The 17853-nt window shown below is 39.2% G+C and overlaps 1 protein-coding gene across 3 annotated transcripts in view; it reads left to right on the forward strand.

Annotated features, from left to right (window-relative positions):
- Window positions 1-11842, forward strand: part of LOC131197612 (cytochrome c oxidase assembly factor 1 homolog) — a 37811-nt gene extending 25969 nt beyond the window's left edge. For all 3 annotated transcript variants that reach the window (XM_058181884.1, XM_058181885.1, XM_058181883.1), the window contains 4 exons: window positions 856-953; window positions 7914-8065; window positions 10399-10475; window positions 11027-11842. In XM_058181884.1, coding sequence (XP_058037867.1) covers window positions 866-953; window positions 7914-8065; window positions 10399-10475; window positions 11027-11114 — 405 coding nt within the window. In that variant the 5' untranslated portion in view covers window positions 856-865 and the 3' untranslated portion in view covers window positions 11115-11842. The remainder of the gene's footprint in view (window positions 1-855; window positions 954-7913; window positions 8066-10398; window positions 10476-11026) is intronic.
- Window positions 11843-17853: the final 6011 nt, after the last annotated feature.

The raw sequence follows: 17853 nt of genomic DNA on the forward strand, positions 1-17853 counted from the left end.
TCGTGATGATGATGTCATTGGTTTTCTTTCCCTTCCTTCTATGGGTTCCCCTAATTCAGTGATGGCAAACGTTGTGCGTGGGTGGAAATGATGCACATGCGTGCTTGTTGGGGCCATGCTCCAGAACAGCTGAACTTCCAGGTTCTAGCATGCATGCGCGCCCAATGATCAGCTGGCCGGCATGCATGTGCAGGTTGGGTTTCGGGACTGCCACGCGCACGAAGGGATTGTGCTCTGGAAAAGCTGAACTTCTGGGTTCTGGCGTGCATGCACACCCGACAATCAGCTGGCCAGGGAACATGCACACACTGGTTTTTGGCACTGCCACATGCGCAAAGGACAGCTGATTGGCACGTGCACATGCGTACCAGAAACTTGGAAGTTATACAGGTAAGGCCGCGCGTGCCGGGTGACATGGTTTTGTGTGCCATTTTGGCCATGTGTACCACAGGTTCGCCATCATGGCCCTAGTTGATTCCTATACAATGGGTAACATTTCATTTTGAAATAAATTGAACCTTTCCTCCAAAGACTGAAAAATCTTCCTGCCCCTGCTTTCCTGTATGTATTCAGTGCATATGCAAAGGCATAGGAATACTAGGCTACATTTCTGACTGCTAGCCATACAGGAATGTCATTTTCTCCCCAATATTTAATGAAACAGTGACATCCCTGGAAAAAAAATGGATTTGGCCTGCTTAGTTTTCCTTTAGGATTTTCTCTGAAAGAATCAATACAGAATGCTATGTGGGCTTTTATTCAGGCCAGTCTTGTGGAAATATTGAAAAAACATTAACATAATTGCCTGTTTTTTCTCATGCACAATAATTTGTTTTCCAACTTTTTTCTCCCTAGGAAATAAAATATGTCCTTAAGAAAATTTCATCAAATGGCTCTTTTTATGGGTATTCAATGTATTGCAGCAGGTGCTTTTACATACTACTATGTACAAAGTAAGTTCCATCATAGTTAGCAATTTGAAATTGATTTATAAAGGAAGTACATTAACTTGATAAATTGAACTGGACCCTTTAGACTGTAAGTACAGGATCCCTATTCATTTCTCTATGCTGTTTTTTTTACAAACAGGAAGGGCAAAGAATTAGACTAACATTTCTCCTTCAAAATATTGTTTTCTATCTGTAATAAGATTTTAAATGGGGAGATTTAAAAAATAATATCCCCACCTGTTCATATGAGGATCAACCAAATATTGTGTGTTCTTCTACTTAGAATCCTATTTTATACTACCCAGCTAAATATTTCTGATTTTGCTAGTAGATGGAGGACTTTGACTTTCAAACATTTTATTTATTTTCCATCCAAATAAAGAGGGGGGGATCACCCTCAGGTGACTCTAGGTGGCTTACAATAAAATAAAAACAATATGAAATATTAAAATGATAAGCATTAACATTAAAGTTAGCAAAAATGTCTGAAGAAGGAAGCAGAATGCAAACAGGACAGAACCCTCTCTCAGTCCATCAACCAGCTCCAATATGGAATGTCTCCCATCAGGACCCAAGACCAATGGGCAGAGCCAGGTTTTATGACTATCCTATGCAAGGCCAAAAAGAGGGGGTGGGATCTCACCTTTATTTATTTATTTTATTTTATTTATTTATTTTGTCACAACAATATATATAAGCATCACATAAAAATATTATATAGTATATAAACATATATATATATATTATTTATTTATTTATTTATTATATTTGTATACCGCCCTTCTCCCGAAGGACTCAGGGCGGTTCACAGCCAATAAAAACAACAGAAAACATATAATACATATAAAACAGCTAAAAAAAGAATAGAAAACTTATTCAATTGATGGCCTAAAACTTTTAAATACAAATTTAAAACCCCATTTAAAACCCCTGATTTAAAACCCCAATTTAAAACTATGTTCACACTAGTCCTGCTCTTCGAAACAATAACGCGGCTGAAGGTCCTGAGGTCGGGGAGTTGACGAAGCCCCAGAGGGAGCTCGTTCCAGAGGGTAGGAGCCCCCACAGAGAAGGCCCTCCCCCTGGAGGTCGCCAGCCAACATTGTTTAGCTGATGGTATCCGGAGGAGGCCCTCTCTGTGAGAGTGCACTGGTCGGTGAGAGGCTACTGGTGGCAGTAGGCGGTCCCGTAAATATCCTGGCCCTAAGCCATGGAGCGCTTTAAAGGTGATAACAAGTACCTTGAAGTGAACCCGGAAGACCACCGGGAGCCAGTGCAGACTGCGCAGGAGGGGTGTTACACGGGAGCCACAAGGTGCTCCCTCTATCACATTCTGGACCAGTTGGAGTCTCCGGGTACCCTTCAAGGGGAGCCCCATGTAGAGAGCATTGCAGTAGTCCAGGTGGGATGTAACAAGGGCATGAGCGACCGTGCATAAGGAAGCCCGATCCAGAAAGGGGCGTAACTGGCGTATCAGGCGAACCTGATGAAAAGTTCCCCTGGCGACGGCCGTCATATGATCTTCTAAAGACAGCCGTACATCCAGGAGGACGCCCAGATTGCGAGCCCTTTCCGTGGGGGCCAATAGCTCACCCCCAATGGTCAGCAATGGAATTAGCTGACTGTACCGGGCCGCCGGCATCCACAGCCACTCGGTCTTGGTGGGATTGAGTCTGAGTCTGTTCCTCCCCATCCAGACCCGTACGGCCTCCAGGCACTGGGACATCACTTCAACAGCCTCGTTGGGGTGGTTAGGGGTGGAAATATAGAGCTGAGTATCATCAGCGTATAGATGACAACTCACCACAAGACCACGGATGATCTCACCCAGCGGCTTCATATAGATGTTGAACAGAAGAGGTGAGAGAACCGACCCTTGCGGCACCCCACATAAGAGGCGCCTCGGGGCCAATCTCTGCCCTCCTGTCAACACCGTCTGCGACCGGTCATAGAGGTAGGAGGAGAACCACCGATGAACAGTGCCCCCCACTCCAAGTCCCCCGAGCCAGCGCAGCAGGATACCATGGGCAATGGTATCAAAAGCCGCTGAGAGATCTAATAGGACCAGGACAGAGGAACAACTTCTGTCCCGAGCCCTCAAGAGATCATCAACCAACGCGACCAAGGCTGTTTCCGTGCTGTAACCAGGCCGGAAACTGGACTGGAATGGATCAAGATAGACAGTTTCATCCAGGTACTGGGGCAACTGTTGTGCAACCACACTCTCGACAACCTTTGCCACAAAGCGAAGGTTGGAGACAGGACGATAACTTTCTAAAATAGCTGGGTCCAGGGTAGGCTTCTTGAGGAGGGGCCTCACCACCGCCTCTTTCAAGGCAGTAGGGAAAACACCCTCCATCAAAGAAGCGTTCACAATTTTCTGGAGCCAACCTCGTGTCACCTCCCGGGTGGCCAGCACCAACCAGGAGGGACACGGGTCCAATAAACATGTGGTCACATTCAATATGAGGTAATATAAGGAAGTATAAGCATATATATATATATATATATATATATATATATATATATATATATATATATATATATATATATATATATATATATATGTAGGTCTTTGGTTATTCGGGTTTTCTCCCGCGTAAAATTGGAAGTGTCTTGGCGACGTTTCGACGAAGTCTCATTCGTCATCTTCAGGCTTCAGCTTCGTGCTTCTGGGAGCAATGTGTGATTGCAGCTGTTTCTTCCTTTTTAACTGCTAGTGGGGGTTTGAACTGATTGGGTGGGAGCTTGGCTGTGCTCTGATTGGATGGGGTTTTTTTGGTGCTCTGATTGGCTGGGGGTGTGTCCTGTTTGGGTGGGGGCTTGGTTGTGCTCAGATTAATGTGAGTTGCAGGGGGATTTGAGCTGCTGAGTTGCATTGCTGTTGTTTGGCTTCATGTTTGTGGTCGTGCTACATCTTCATAGTGGGTGTCTGTCTGCTGTATGTATGGATTGGAGAGGTTTGAAATGGCTAATGTTGCAGCTACGGTCTGGCTTCTGGTCCTTGGTCTTGCTTCCTGATCAGTGTGGGTTTGGGTCTGCTTTCTGGGTGGATGTGTGATGGTGACATCCTGTGTGGACCTCGTGAGTGTGGGTCTGGTGTCATTCCTCGTGTTAGGGACTCGTTTGTCAATAAGGGTGGGTTTCCAAATGGCTGGTAGGCGGGAGGTATCATCTGGTTTGTTCATACTATGTGGGCGTTTTTCTATCTCGATGGCTTCTCTGATTATTCTGTTGTTAAAGTGTTCAGTTTTGGCGATAGTTCTGGTCTTTTTAAAGTCAATATCGTGTCCTGTGGCTTTAAGGTGTTGGACCAGGGAAGAAGTTGGTTCCTCTTTTTTGACTGAGTTCTTGTGTTCTTCAATGTTGTTCACTCATCTCTAGAACAAAACGCTTAGCTGACGAACAACACCTAAAAACCGAACTACACACTCTCACAAATGTACTAACATCCAATGGATTCCAGAGAAATAAGATTACCAAACTAATCCAAAAAGAACCCCCCACTAAAATCCAAGACAGAGAACAAGAAAATGGCACAGCCGTCCTCCCATATATAAAAGGCACCACAGACAGAATCAGCAAGATCCTCCACAAACATAACATTAAGACAGCATTCTGCACAAACCAAAAAATATCCACCATCCTAAGAAACCCCAAAGACAAAATTGAGTTAGAAAATCAAGGAGTATATGAAATCCCATGCACCACCTGCCCCACCACATACATCGGACAAACCAACAGAAGAATAAGTGCACGCATTGAAGAACACAAGAACTCAGTCAAAAAAGAGGAACCAACTTCTTCCCTGGTCCAACACCTTATATATATATGTTTTCTGAGGTTTTCGCGGGTGTTTGTATGTAGGTCTTTGGTTATTCGGGTTTTCTCCCGCGTAAAATTGGAAGTGTCTTGGCGACGTTTCGACGAAGTCTCATTCGTCATCTTCAGGCTTCAGCTTCGTGCTTCTGGGAGCCGTCACACATTGGGAGCAGTCACATATTGCTCCCAGAAGCACGAAGCTGAAGCCTGAAGATGACGAATAGAGACTTCGTCGAAACGTCGCCAAGACACTTCCAATTTTACGCGGGAGAAAACCCGAATAACCAAAGACATATATATATATATATATATATACACACACACACATATATATATATGAAGAAAAAAACAGGCGAGCTGTATTCTAGAATTGGCCTAGCAAATGTTTTATATGCTCTGGTTAGTAGTGTAGTGTTTTTGGAAAAGAAGCTATGCAGGATTAGGTTTACAACTCTTAGAGCCTTTTTTGCTATGTAGTTGCAGTGAGTTTTGGCACTTAGATCATTTGATATGAAAACTCCAAGGTCTTTAACAGGGTGGGGGTCATCTATTAAGTAATGTCCATCAAGCTTGTACTTAGTGTTTGGGTTCTTTTTTCCAATATGTAAGACTGAGCATTTGCTGGTTGAGATTTGGAGTTGCCAAGTTTTAGACCAAGCGGTTAGATGATCAAGGTCTTTTTGAATGGTAGATGTATTGTCGGTAATGTTAAATAGTTTGACATCGTCAGCAAAGAGAACGCAATTACTTGAGATATGGCCACAAAGATCATTTATGTATTGTATGAAGAGCGTAGGTCCAAGAACGCTACCTTGAGGAACGCCACTCTTGACAGGAACAGGATTTGATAAAGCATTGCACTTGTTGTCTGCTAGACAGAAAAGCAGATATCCATTTGTGAAGGGGTCCTGAAATGCCATAAGATTTTAGTTTTAGGAGAAGTTTATCATGTACTACTGAGTCAAAAGCCTTGCAGAAGTCTATGTAGATTGCATCTATTGCTTTGCCTTGATCAAGATTTGTAGTCCATATGTTTTTACAGTGGAGAAGTTGTAAGTTACATGATAATTTTTTTCTGAAACCAAATTGTTTATTAGAGAGTAGGTTGTTTATTTCTAAGTGGAAGGTAATGGATTAGTTGATGATTGATTCCATTACTTTGATGATTGATTTCCATTACTTTGCCCTCTGGAACATTATGGAGGCATAATGTTCCAGAGGGCAGAAGCCTTGGCAGAAAAGGCTCTTCTCCTGGACCCTGCCAGGTGAAATTTCTTTGCTGGTGCAGGAAAGACAGGCCAATCCCATTGGGTGATAAATGGTGCTTTATAAATAGTGTTTCTAAGGAAAACATACTGATATTTACAAATCCAAAATTTGCCTTGAATATGGGTCTGACTGACAATGCTTGAGTCTTAAAATAAATTATAAGAAATAAGGTATACATTTTGGTATACATACCAAAAAGGTATGCAAATCACACATGAGGGCTCTGGCATAAAACTTTATTTTTTCAGATTCAAAGTTTAGAAGATATATATTTTGTAGTTAAGATCTTTTTGAAAATTATTTGATTTTGTAGAATCCCAACTCATTTGTGATACATTTTCAACAACAAAAAGATATAAATAACCTTAGCTGATAATGGATTTTATAAATCTTATTTTTCCTACATAGCTTAATATTTCATATATCAAACGAGTTTCCAGAACAGTAGCTATACTTCTTTCACTGCAAAATAATTTTCTATTCATCGTACAAGTTTATAGGGAAAAAAGCAAATGATGCAACAAAGTTCTGTTGTTCTGCCAAAACAATTCTATAAATGTAGATTTTGCCATCATGCTCTACTTTCATAAATAGAGCAAGATATGACCCGCCATTTGCTAAGAAATAGAAACACAAGAAACTTGTGGTTGGTAAACATTACTAAAACTCATACTTTGCTTGCTATTGGATTGCCAACCAATGGACTGATTTTCTCAAAAGGGCAGGCAGCACTAGAAGGCAAAATGTTGTGTTAGTATCAATGCTGAAATCATAATTCCAAGGCACCAATGGAGATATCGAATTTCCAAATTTATCTGACTAAGTAGTGGACAAGTATATAAAAATCCAGAATAATGTGATATATAAATAGCAATGTATTTAAAGTTGCTTACAGATAGGAGATTTTTAAAACTTGAGTACAGGTCAGAATTATCACTCAGTCAATCAAGTTTACTGAACCTTATGGGTCTACATTTGTGCTAAATGTTGCTCTTCCAGGCTAGATTCATTGCTGCAAAACTATGGAAAACAACTAAGAGGCCTTTTCTATTCCCTAAGCAAATTCTAGCCAAATAAACAGTGGTATCTTGTTTTTAAGATTTATCAAGATGTAAAACAGCTATGACGACTCTGGTGGGAGAATTTATTGAAAGGAATAATTACTTTCTAAAAAAGAGGGTTTCTTTTTCTTTTGCCCTACTCCTTTGTTTCTACTGACTTATCGGTAATTTTATTCCTTTTTCATTAATTGTAGTGGAGGAAATGAATGCAAATCCAGTTCTGATGCTGGTGTACTTAGTCCCTGTCTCATTTCTGATGAAATATTTCAAGAATGATATTTTCCATCTGGTACATCTAAAACATCTCTGCCTAACTTTTGAGGGGCCTTTGAACCTTGGGGTATCATCTCCTGGTCTATAGATATGAATAGAGAACTTTAAAGCAGAGAGCAGGACAGGGACTCTTGATATAAAGGGACATGAAATACTGACATGAAATAGAAAGAACGTGGTTTGCAACAGTGACTTTATCTCCCCTGATATTTTTGAATCCCCTATTCCAAGCTGGGAAGTAAGCAATTTAATCCCTGTTTTAGTCACATTTGGGATGGATGAGCAAAGAACAACAAACCCCTTATTTGCTCAATACAAAGTGACTTTCTAATACGAAGAAGCTTCTTGGATAAGAAAGTCCAGTTGCCTCTTGAAAAAAGCACTTTTGGGACTGTAAAAGGAAGGAAATTCTAGGAGACTCACAGCACTTTAATTTTCTTGGCTTGAGCATCAGTTGGTCTGATTAATATTTAACTGTGTTCTTTTTTGATATTCTGTCCAAAATAATATTGTTTTTCTTTTTTGCTTTTTTATTCAGGAGTTTTCTCTAGAACAAAATACTATCAGGATGCTCTTAAGCACCTTCAAGCAGACCCCATAGCCCTAGAAGCACTTGGTGCTCCCCCTCTGAAAGTTCACTACATCAGCTTGAGAGACAAGAGCAACCGCGTTGATAAGTCAACAGCCCAGGTAACCAGCAGATGCATTAGGTTAGGAGCTGATGGTGAAGTAAGGAAACAGAAGTCATGACAAAGAACAAAAAACAGTTTCAGTTTGACTAGCTTTATAGGATGTTTTTAAAGTCAATACAGAAAATGGTATGCTAAGTAGCAGAGACAGGTTTCTGAAAGTTTGGAATTATTATTGAATATTATTCAGTAATTTAAAATGGTAGTACTTGTAGTTATACTAGTAATAATGTGTAAAAAAATAATGTGTCATACTGATTTTGAAAGAGGCTCCAAATGGATTCAACAAATTTTAAACTTTGCCTAAACCTCCTAATATCTTCAAAGTTTTTATTTAATCTCATACAGGTAGTTCTTGCTTACTGACCACAATTGGGACAGGCAAGTCTATCACCAAGTATCACAGTTGCTAAGCAGAAAATCACATGACCATAATGGACTTATGGCATCATGTCCCATTTTATTGTATTGAAATATTACATAATTGTGACTTAACGATTTTATTTCTTTATTCTCTGTTAACTGCTTATCATAATCTGGTTACGAAGCACACAAATGGTGATTGTGATTATAGGATATTGTGATGGTTGTCAAAGTTGGTTTTTTACACCATTATAAATATTAAACAATTATAACATTATAACATTATAAATATTAAATAAGGACTACCTTTAGTAAGATACCCAGATTTTGAAAATAATGCAAGTGGTCTTAGAATGATTTCACTATCTATACGAGACTAATCTGATTTGAACTAAATTTTAAACTTAATGGATTAATATCCGTAAATTTGCAAAAGATTACCTTGGCACAGTATACATTTTATGGCAGTATTTCCACGCTTTTAATTTTTTGGCTAGGACTCAAATCATTGTTTTCAACATTCAGTTGATTACATTGTGATATTAATTTGGTTGGAAAATTAACAATAGCCAAAGTATATGAACATGAAATCATTTCCAATTGTAGGAAAATGAAATTGGTTCTTTCAACATTATTTGTCCATCTAACAAGGAAGATTTTAGCATACAACTGAACAGGAAGTCCAGTGTTGCTGAGAATGACCACTCATTGGTAGAAAATTTAGAATAGAATAGAATAGAATAGAATAGAAAAATTTTATTATCACTTTGAATGCACACTAATTGGCATACATTAAGATGAAATTTTGTTGCATACAGCTCTCAAAGGATCACCACCTCCAATATATACTACATAAACCTGAATAAATGAATAAACAAACAAAATAAATAAATAAAAAGTTACATATATAATATATGTTTACATTTAAAAGATCCTGGCTATGTCCCCTAATATCTTCTTTAAAAAAAATCCCATACCAAAATATTCTTCTTAGACCTCAGGAGTTATGTGACTAGACTTCAATAAGTAAATTCATTCTATATAAGACTAATTTGGCTTCAATTGATATGGATGGATAATTTACAAATGGGAAGATCATCTCTACTTAAATCCATGTAATGAATTAGGTGCTGATTTGACTAGATCAGAATTCAAGAATGAGGATTTTTATTCACCAAATCTTTCTGAACTCCCTATCAGTTGTCTTAATTATGGATGTTAAGCATTTGGAAATAACTGGAAGAAGACAAGATTCCCACTATTGGTCTGAAAGGTCTAAGAAACTTCATATAGGTAACTTTCCATTTATGACTGCAGTTAGAACCAGAATTTCCATTGCTAAGCAAGATGGTTGTTAAGGGAGTTGTGCCTGATTTTATGACCTTTTTTGCCTTGGCTTTTAAGCAAATCACTGAAATTTTTAAATGAATCTGGCTTCTCCCCTTGACTTTTGCTTGTCAGAAGCCAGCTAGGAAGGTCATAAAGGCAATCACATGACCCTGGGATGCTGCAGTTATCATAAATACACATTGGTTGCCAACACACAAATTTTGATCATGTGACCATAGGAATGCTGCAACAGTTGTTCATGTGAAAACCAGTGGTGAGACATCTTTTTAAGTGCCATTGTGACTTTGAACAGTTGCTAAATAAATGGTTATATCTATCTATACAGTTTTTGTAGAATTGAAGGAATCCTCACTACAGTCCAACTATTTGGAGTTGTTTATTATAATGAACAAAATGGCAAAGGATAAATAACTCAAGTCTGTAGTTCAGCCAGATAATAAAATTAGTGTGCATATAAACTCAATGTATACATGTTAAAGAGGTGTCTGTGGTTAATCAGATTGAATGAAGATAACTTTTGCTTAAGATTTTTCATACACTAGATTTTAAATCTACATTAAGAATGTTACCGTCAAAAGAATTCACATTTGCAAAAGTTCACCAGAAGGATTTCTTTTATAGGTAAAAATACCAGTATCTGGAAAAAAGTCAGGTGGTTATCTTCATGTTAATTCAGAAATGGATTTTTCCCTCAACAGGTAAGTTTTAAAAGATAGTGGTATTTGAACAACCATACAGTGTATGATAGTTATTCTACCTTAAATAATGTACTATATTTAATAGCCTTAGAGGAGATATTGCAGTTTGATAAAAACAAATGGGTAATGAAACTGATAAAAATACAGAACTGTGTATAATCACTACAAAATGCTGATGTAAATAAAGACATATTGTTAATTGAGTTGCTAATATAGATTTCCAAAAGTGATTCATGTAATGTTATACTATATCCTCCCACTAGTGTAGGTTTTCACTGATTTGCATCTAGACTATATATTTTCCTCAGTAGGTATTTTTACCCATTGGAAACCAGATTGGGCAATACAAAAATAAGTAATAAAAAAAGTTCACTAGGAATATCAACAATTTAAAGCTTCTTTTATAAAATTAATGGTTTATCTAGTATTTATCTAGAAGACCTAAAACAAATGATGTATTGGGAGGACTGCAGTAATGAATCTATTCTATGTTAAAATCTTATATTTCTACCATGTTCAAGTATATCATTTCTAACAAATTTTTGTGTTAGTTGGAGTCTACAGGAAGTGACGCTACAGCTCTGCAATGGCCACAGAATTCCAGTGTATGTTTCTTCTATGAAGACTATTTCTGGATAAAATATGTAATATATAGAACTGAATTATTACTACTTGTATTAGTATATTCAAATTCAATAAACATTCTTACGGACATCCAGAATATATGAACCATTTATTTATTATTTAAAGTGTAATTGCCTTCATGACTACTCTGAGTAGTTTACAGTTAGAAATGTAAAAGAAATGCAAAATAAAATTACAGAGAGAGAAGAATGTAGCTGAACAGAGGACAGAATTAAAAGAAATCCATATATAGTGTACCGATCTCCTAAATATGTAAAGTTAGACAGTAAAACCTGTCTTACTCAGAGAGAGTTCTATAGGCAGACCCATAATTATTTATGTAACAAATTGATATTGCTGTCCATCTCACCAAATATAACTCTGGGCAGCATAAAAACAACAGTTAAAATGTCACATTAAAAATTTTAAATAAAACCAAGATTGCAGAAGAATATCCATCTAAATATAGTGTAACTATTGTGCAGGCTGGCTATGGGATCCCCAGGGTTATTGGAAAAAATATATTTTCTGAAAGTTTAGCAGTAAAGGGCTCATTTCACCTTGTGGAGAGATGATGTTCTAGAGGACTGGATCATAGCAGAAAAGGCATGCTGTCTGGGTCTCATCAGAATAAACTATTTAGCAGCTGAGACCCACAGCATATCCCTGTTGCTAGACTTCTTGAATTGGGTAGATATGTTTGTGAAGAGATGGCAGGAGGTTTGGATTTTCAGATTTGTTTATGTAGTTATGTAATAAAGTAGAATTAACTCATGTTTCCTTGTCTGCTTGGGAAATTGATACATCCTAGGGCACACAGCCACATTCTGCACTGATTTTAAGTTTCTGGATATTTTTCAAGAGCAGTCCATGTATATAGCACATTACAGAAGTGACCAGAGCATGAGGATCCAGAAGAGTGCAACTGGTGCACAACACAAACATGTACAAAAGCTATCCTAACCATGAGTGCCACTTCCTCCTTAAGCAGTAGTTGTGAATCTGGAGAAGGACCCCCAGATTGTGCATCATGTCTGGAGTAGCTCTAGTAACAAAAATGGTAAAGTCCCAGATCCTGCAGCACAAAATTTAGACCCATTCAGTCTTGCCAAGGTTCCTTTTGTTATTTTTATAGACCTCTGAAGCCTGATATCAACGGCATTGGCAGGTTGGAGATATGTAATTGATGTTTATGAGCACACTATACTTCATCCCAAGGCAATAAATTTACCCTGCAACAGATGTTAAACAGGAATGGAGAGGTAACAAACCTTGTAACATCCCACGTATCCATATTCTGTTGTCATTAAATGAAAGTTGTGTCTTAATTCATTTATAAATCTGAGCTCAAGGAACAATGGTAAGCTACTCTTTCTGCCTTGGAAATATTTGCTAGCCTTGGCCAACTTATCTCCCATAATGTTGATTGGAAATACAGATATTTCGTTCCATATCTAGTCATAAAATATTCTGGGTGATTGAGAGCCACTAGTATAATTTACAGCATTATCTATTTTCTTTGTTGCAAAGAGGACACAGTACAGGTAAAACTCAAAAAATTAGAATATCGTGCAAAAGTTCATTTATTTCAGTAATGCAGCTTAAAAGATGAAATTAATATATGAGATAGACGCATTACATGCAATGCGAGATAGTTCATGCCTTGATTTGTCATAATTTTGATGAATATGGCTGACAGCTCATGAAAACCCCAAATTCACAATCTCAGAAACTTAGAATATTACATGAAATCAATAAAACAAGGATTGTACATAGAACAGGGCTCTGAAAAGTATAAGCATGCATATATACTCAGTACTTGGTTTGGGCCCCTTTTGCATCAATTACTGCCTCAATGCGGCGTGACATGGATGCTATCAGCATGTGGCACTGCTGAGGTGTTATGGAAGACCAGGATGCTTCAATAGCGGCCTTCAGCTCTTCTGCATTGTTCGGTCTCGTGTCTCTCATCTTTCTCTTGGCAATGCTCCATAGATTCTCTATGGGGTTCAGGTCAGGCGAGTTTGCTGGTCAATCAAGCACAGTAATCCCATGGGCATTGAACCAGGTTTGGGTACTTTTGGCAGTGTGGGCAGGTGCCAAGTCCTGCTGAAAAATGAAATCAGCATTCCCATAAAGCTCGTCTGTGGAAGAAAGCATGAAGTGCTCCAAAATCTCCTGGTAGACGGCTGCATTGACCTGGACTTAATGAAGCACAGTGGACCAACTCCAGCAGATGACATGGCTCCCCAAATCAACACAGACTGTGGAAATTTCACACTGGACTTCAAGCATCTTGCAGTGTGTGCCTCTCCATTCTTCCTCCAGACTCTAGGTTCTTAGTTTCCAAATGAGATGCAAAAGTTGCTCTCATCAGAAAAGAGGATTTTGAGAGGCATGGCCACCGTCACGATGGAACGGTCGCAAGCCCCGAAAACTCCCGAAAACTGTTTAAAAATGATTTTTAAAAAAAAAACTTTTTTCAAGAAAAGAAAAGAGGACTTTGGACCACTGAACAACCCGTTCTTTTTTTCTTTAGCCCAGGTAAGATGCTTCTGACATTGTTTGTTGTTCAGGAGTGGCTTGACAAGACAAATACGACATTTGAAACCCATGTCTAGGATCCGTCTCTGTGTGGTGGCTCTTGATACACTGACTCCAGCCTCAGTCCACTCCTTGTGAACGTCCCCAACACTTTTGAATGGCCTTTTCCTGACAATCCTTTCCAGGCTGCTGTCATCCCTGCTGCTTGTGCACCTTTTTCTTCCACTTTTCCCTTCCACATGACTTTCTACTAATGTGCTTTGATTCAGCACTTTGGGAACATCCAACTTCTTTTGCAATTACCTTTTGAGGCTTTCACTCCTTATGTACGGTATCAGTGATGGTTTTCTGCACAACTGTCAGGTCAGCAGTCTTTCCCATGATTGTGATTCCTACTGAATCAGACTAGAAGACCATTTAAAGGCTCAGGAACCCTTTGCAGGTGTTATGGCTTAATTAGCTGATTAGAGTGGGACACTTTGAGCCTAGAATATTGAACCCTTTCACAATATTCTAATTTTCTGAGATTGTGAATTTGGGGTTTTCATGAGCTGTTAGCATAATCATTAAAATTATGACAAATCAAGGCATGAAGTATCTCACTTTGCAGGTAATGAGTCCATCTCATATATTAGTTTCACCTGTTAAGTTGCGTTACTGAGATAAATGAACTTTTGCATGATATTCTAATTTTTTGAGTTTCACCTGTACTTGGGAAAGAGCAAGATACATTGTTTTTGTTCCTTCATTATGCCTTTATTTGCCTAATATTGACCTGCCTCTGTGAACATTAATCTGTAATTCTAACACTACACTATTTTTTAGGGACATAATTAAACTATGAAGAAATAGCTCTCATATTAAAAGTAGTGTCTACTTTTTAAACCAGGAACTACTGATGTAAAATCTTTATCCAGAAGAATTTGATCACACTGCATTGTTTTCCATGGAATATACAACATAGAGAATCAATGCTTTTATTAAAGCAAATCCCTTTATTAACACTGGTTTGATATTGCTTACAAAATGGGGGAAAAAGATATTGCATGCATATCAGAAAAAGTATGGAATTCTCATTTGTCAGTTCGAGTAGCATAGCTAACATTCTGGAAATGAATTCTTAAACTTAAATTGCTAATGTTTTTCAGTGTAATTATTCTCAATTACAAACAAATAAAATATAGTTTTGGAAGCTCAATTTTTAGCTATGAACAAAAAATAGTGCTTTTTATAATTGAGTACTGCTTAGTAAGCTTTGCTGAGGAAAAAAGAAGTGGAATTTAAACTTTTAAGTCAATAAGATGATTCCTTGTGAATTTAAGTGAATTCCAATTGTATATTGATGCCTTAGAGAACAAAATTTTCAAACACAAAATTTACATACTAGAGGAAAGAACTACTCATGTTATAGCAATGAATTTTATAAAACAAATGGCAAAACTGCAAAGTCAATTAGCTTTTGTAAAAGTTAATATGTAATAAATGGTTTAGAGCTAAACTACCAAAAAGTTGCCTCTTTTGAAAATATACTCTTGGCTTTCAGGACTATACTAGTAAAACAATAATGCTATTATTAGTGATGGAGATACATATTCAACTAAGGCATAGCAAAAGTTATGAAGCAATTAAGACTTTAGCATTATTTAATAGAAACTCTTTGGGACGGAATGGCAATTTTCTCTTAACTGGAAAGCAGGAAACAACTTCAGAATTGAACATTTTGTTTAAATTTTCCTCATTGAAGAGTTGAAGAAAAAAATATGATATGCAAATTTCTAAAGATCATTAAAGAACCAGAAAAAACAGTTTACCATATTAAAGAAATAATTTTTGTATTGATCAATGGAAGAACCATTGATGTGGCTATAATTTAAAGGCATTAAAGGTTTATATACTATCACAATTTTGTAAAATTGTTTAGCTTTTTAAAGACATGGCACTTATTTACTGCTCATAACTCTTTATAAAGGTACTCCTGTATTCTAAAGAGGTTTTTTTTCTGTTGACTATGCTGCATTTATGACCAAAATATTCAGTGTGCAAGTCCTTATCTATACTTCTAACTAGGAGCTGCCTAGAAGAAATGATTAGATATTTTAATGAGCGCTTCAGGGAAAGAAGGGAAAGAGGCTCCACTGCAGTCATAGGTAAATTTTCATCATTCTATAATCACACAGTAACAAAAAAAATACAAATAACATAATTCACATCACTTGTGTAATTATCTTACTATGGTTGACATATCTTACTATGGTTGTTCAATTTACAACAGAAAATAACAGACATCCTCTTCATCCAACTACAATAAATCATGGTTTCATTATGTAACTCATAATTGTAAAAACCTTTAGTTCCTTTCAGATTTATTTATTTATTTATTTATTTATTTATTTCGATTTTTATACCGCCCTTCTCCCGAAGGACTCAGGGCGGTGTACAGCCAAGTAAAAATACACTGTATACAAATTAAAAGAAATTTAAAAGGAAACATATTATGATGTGGCCGAAAAATTTAAAACAATTTAAAATCTTAAAATATAAATAACCCCAATAAAATTTTAATCCAATCCCGCTTGAATAAATAGGTGCGTTTTCAGCTCACGGTGAAAAGTCCGAAGATCAGGCACTTGACGTAAACCAGGGGGAAGTTCATTCCAGAGCGTAGGAGCTCCAACAGAGAAGGCCCTTCCCCTGGGGGCCGCCAACCGACATTGCTTGGCGGACGGCACCCTGAGAAGGCCCTCTCTGTGTGAGCGTACGGGTCGGTGGGAGGCAAAAGGTAACAGCAGGCGGTCCCATAAGTACCCGGGTCCTAAGCCATGGAGCCCTTTAAAGGTGGTAACCAAAATCTTGAAGCGCACCCGGAAGACCACAGGAAGCCAGTGCAAACTGCGCAGGAGTGGTGTTACATGGGAGCAACGAGTGGCTCCCGTTATACCCACGCAGCTGCATTCTGGACTAGCTGCAGCCTCCGGGTGCACTTCAAGGGCAGCCCCATGTAGAGAGCATTGCAATAATTCAAACGGGAAGTGACAAGAGCATGAGTGACCGTGCCATAAGGCATCCCGGTCAAGGAAGGGGCGCAACTGGCGGACCAAGCGAACTTGGTAAAAGGCCCTCCTGGAGACGGCCGCCAAATGATCGTCAAATGACAGCCGCCCATCCAAGAGGACACCCAAGTTGCGCACCCTTTCCATTGGGGCCAATAACTCGCCCCCCACAGTCAGCCGCGGCTGCAGCTGACTGTACCAGGGTGCCAGCATCCACAGCCACTCCGTCTTGGAGGGATTGAGCTTGAGTCTGTTTTTCCCCATCCACACCCGTACGGCTTCCAGACACCGGGATAGCACTTCGACAGCTTCGTTGGGGTGGTCCAGGGTGGAAAAGTACAGCTGCGTGTCGTCAGCGTACAGATGATAACTCACCCCGAAACCACTGATGACCTCACCCAGCGGCTTCATATAGATGTTGAACAGGAGGGGCGAGAGAATCAACCCCTGAGGCACCCCACAAGTAAGGCGCCTCGCGGTCAACCTCTGCCCCCCTGTCAACACCGTCTGCGACTGGTCGGAGAGATAGGAGGAGAACCACCGATAAACGGTGCCTCCCACCCCCAAAATCTCCAACCAGTGCAGCAAGATACCATGGTCAATGGTATCGAAAGCCGCTGAGAGGTCTAATAGGACCAGGGCAGAGGAACAACCCCTATCCCTGGCCCTCCAGAGGTCATCCACCAACGCGACCAAAGCTGTCTCCGTACTATGTCCGGACCAGAAGCCGGACTGGAACGGGTCTAGATAGACGGCTTCATTCAGGTACCGGGGAAGCTGCCACGCAACCACACTCTCTACAACCTTCGCCACAAAGCGAAGGTTGGAGACTGGACGATAATTACCCAAAATAGCTGGGTCCAGGGAAGGCTTCTTGAGGAGGGGTCTCACCACCGCCTCTTTCAAGGCAGCGGGGAAAACCCCTTCCAACAATGAAGCATTTATAATTCCCTGGAGCCAGCCTCGTGTCACTTCCTGAGTGGCCAGCACCAGCCAGGAAGGACACGGGTCCAGTAAACATGTGGTTGCATGTAACCTCCCCAGCAACCTGTCCACGTCCTCGGGAGCCACAGACTCAAACTCATCCCAAACGACCTCAACAAGATGTGCATCCGTCATCCCGCCTGGATCATCGCAATTTTGGTCTAAGCTATCCCGAA

The sequence above is a fragment of the Ahaetulla prasina genome, chromosome 4 (assembly GCF_028640845.1).
Source record: "Ahaetulla prasina isolate Xishuangbanna chromosome 4, ASM2864084v1, whole genome shotgun sequence".
Lineage (NCBI taxonomy): Eukaryota > Metazoa > Chordata > Lepidosauria > Squamata > Colubridae > Ahaetulla > Ahaetulla prasina.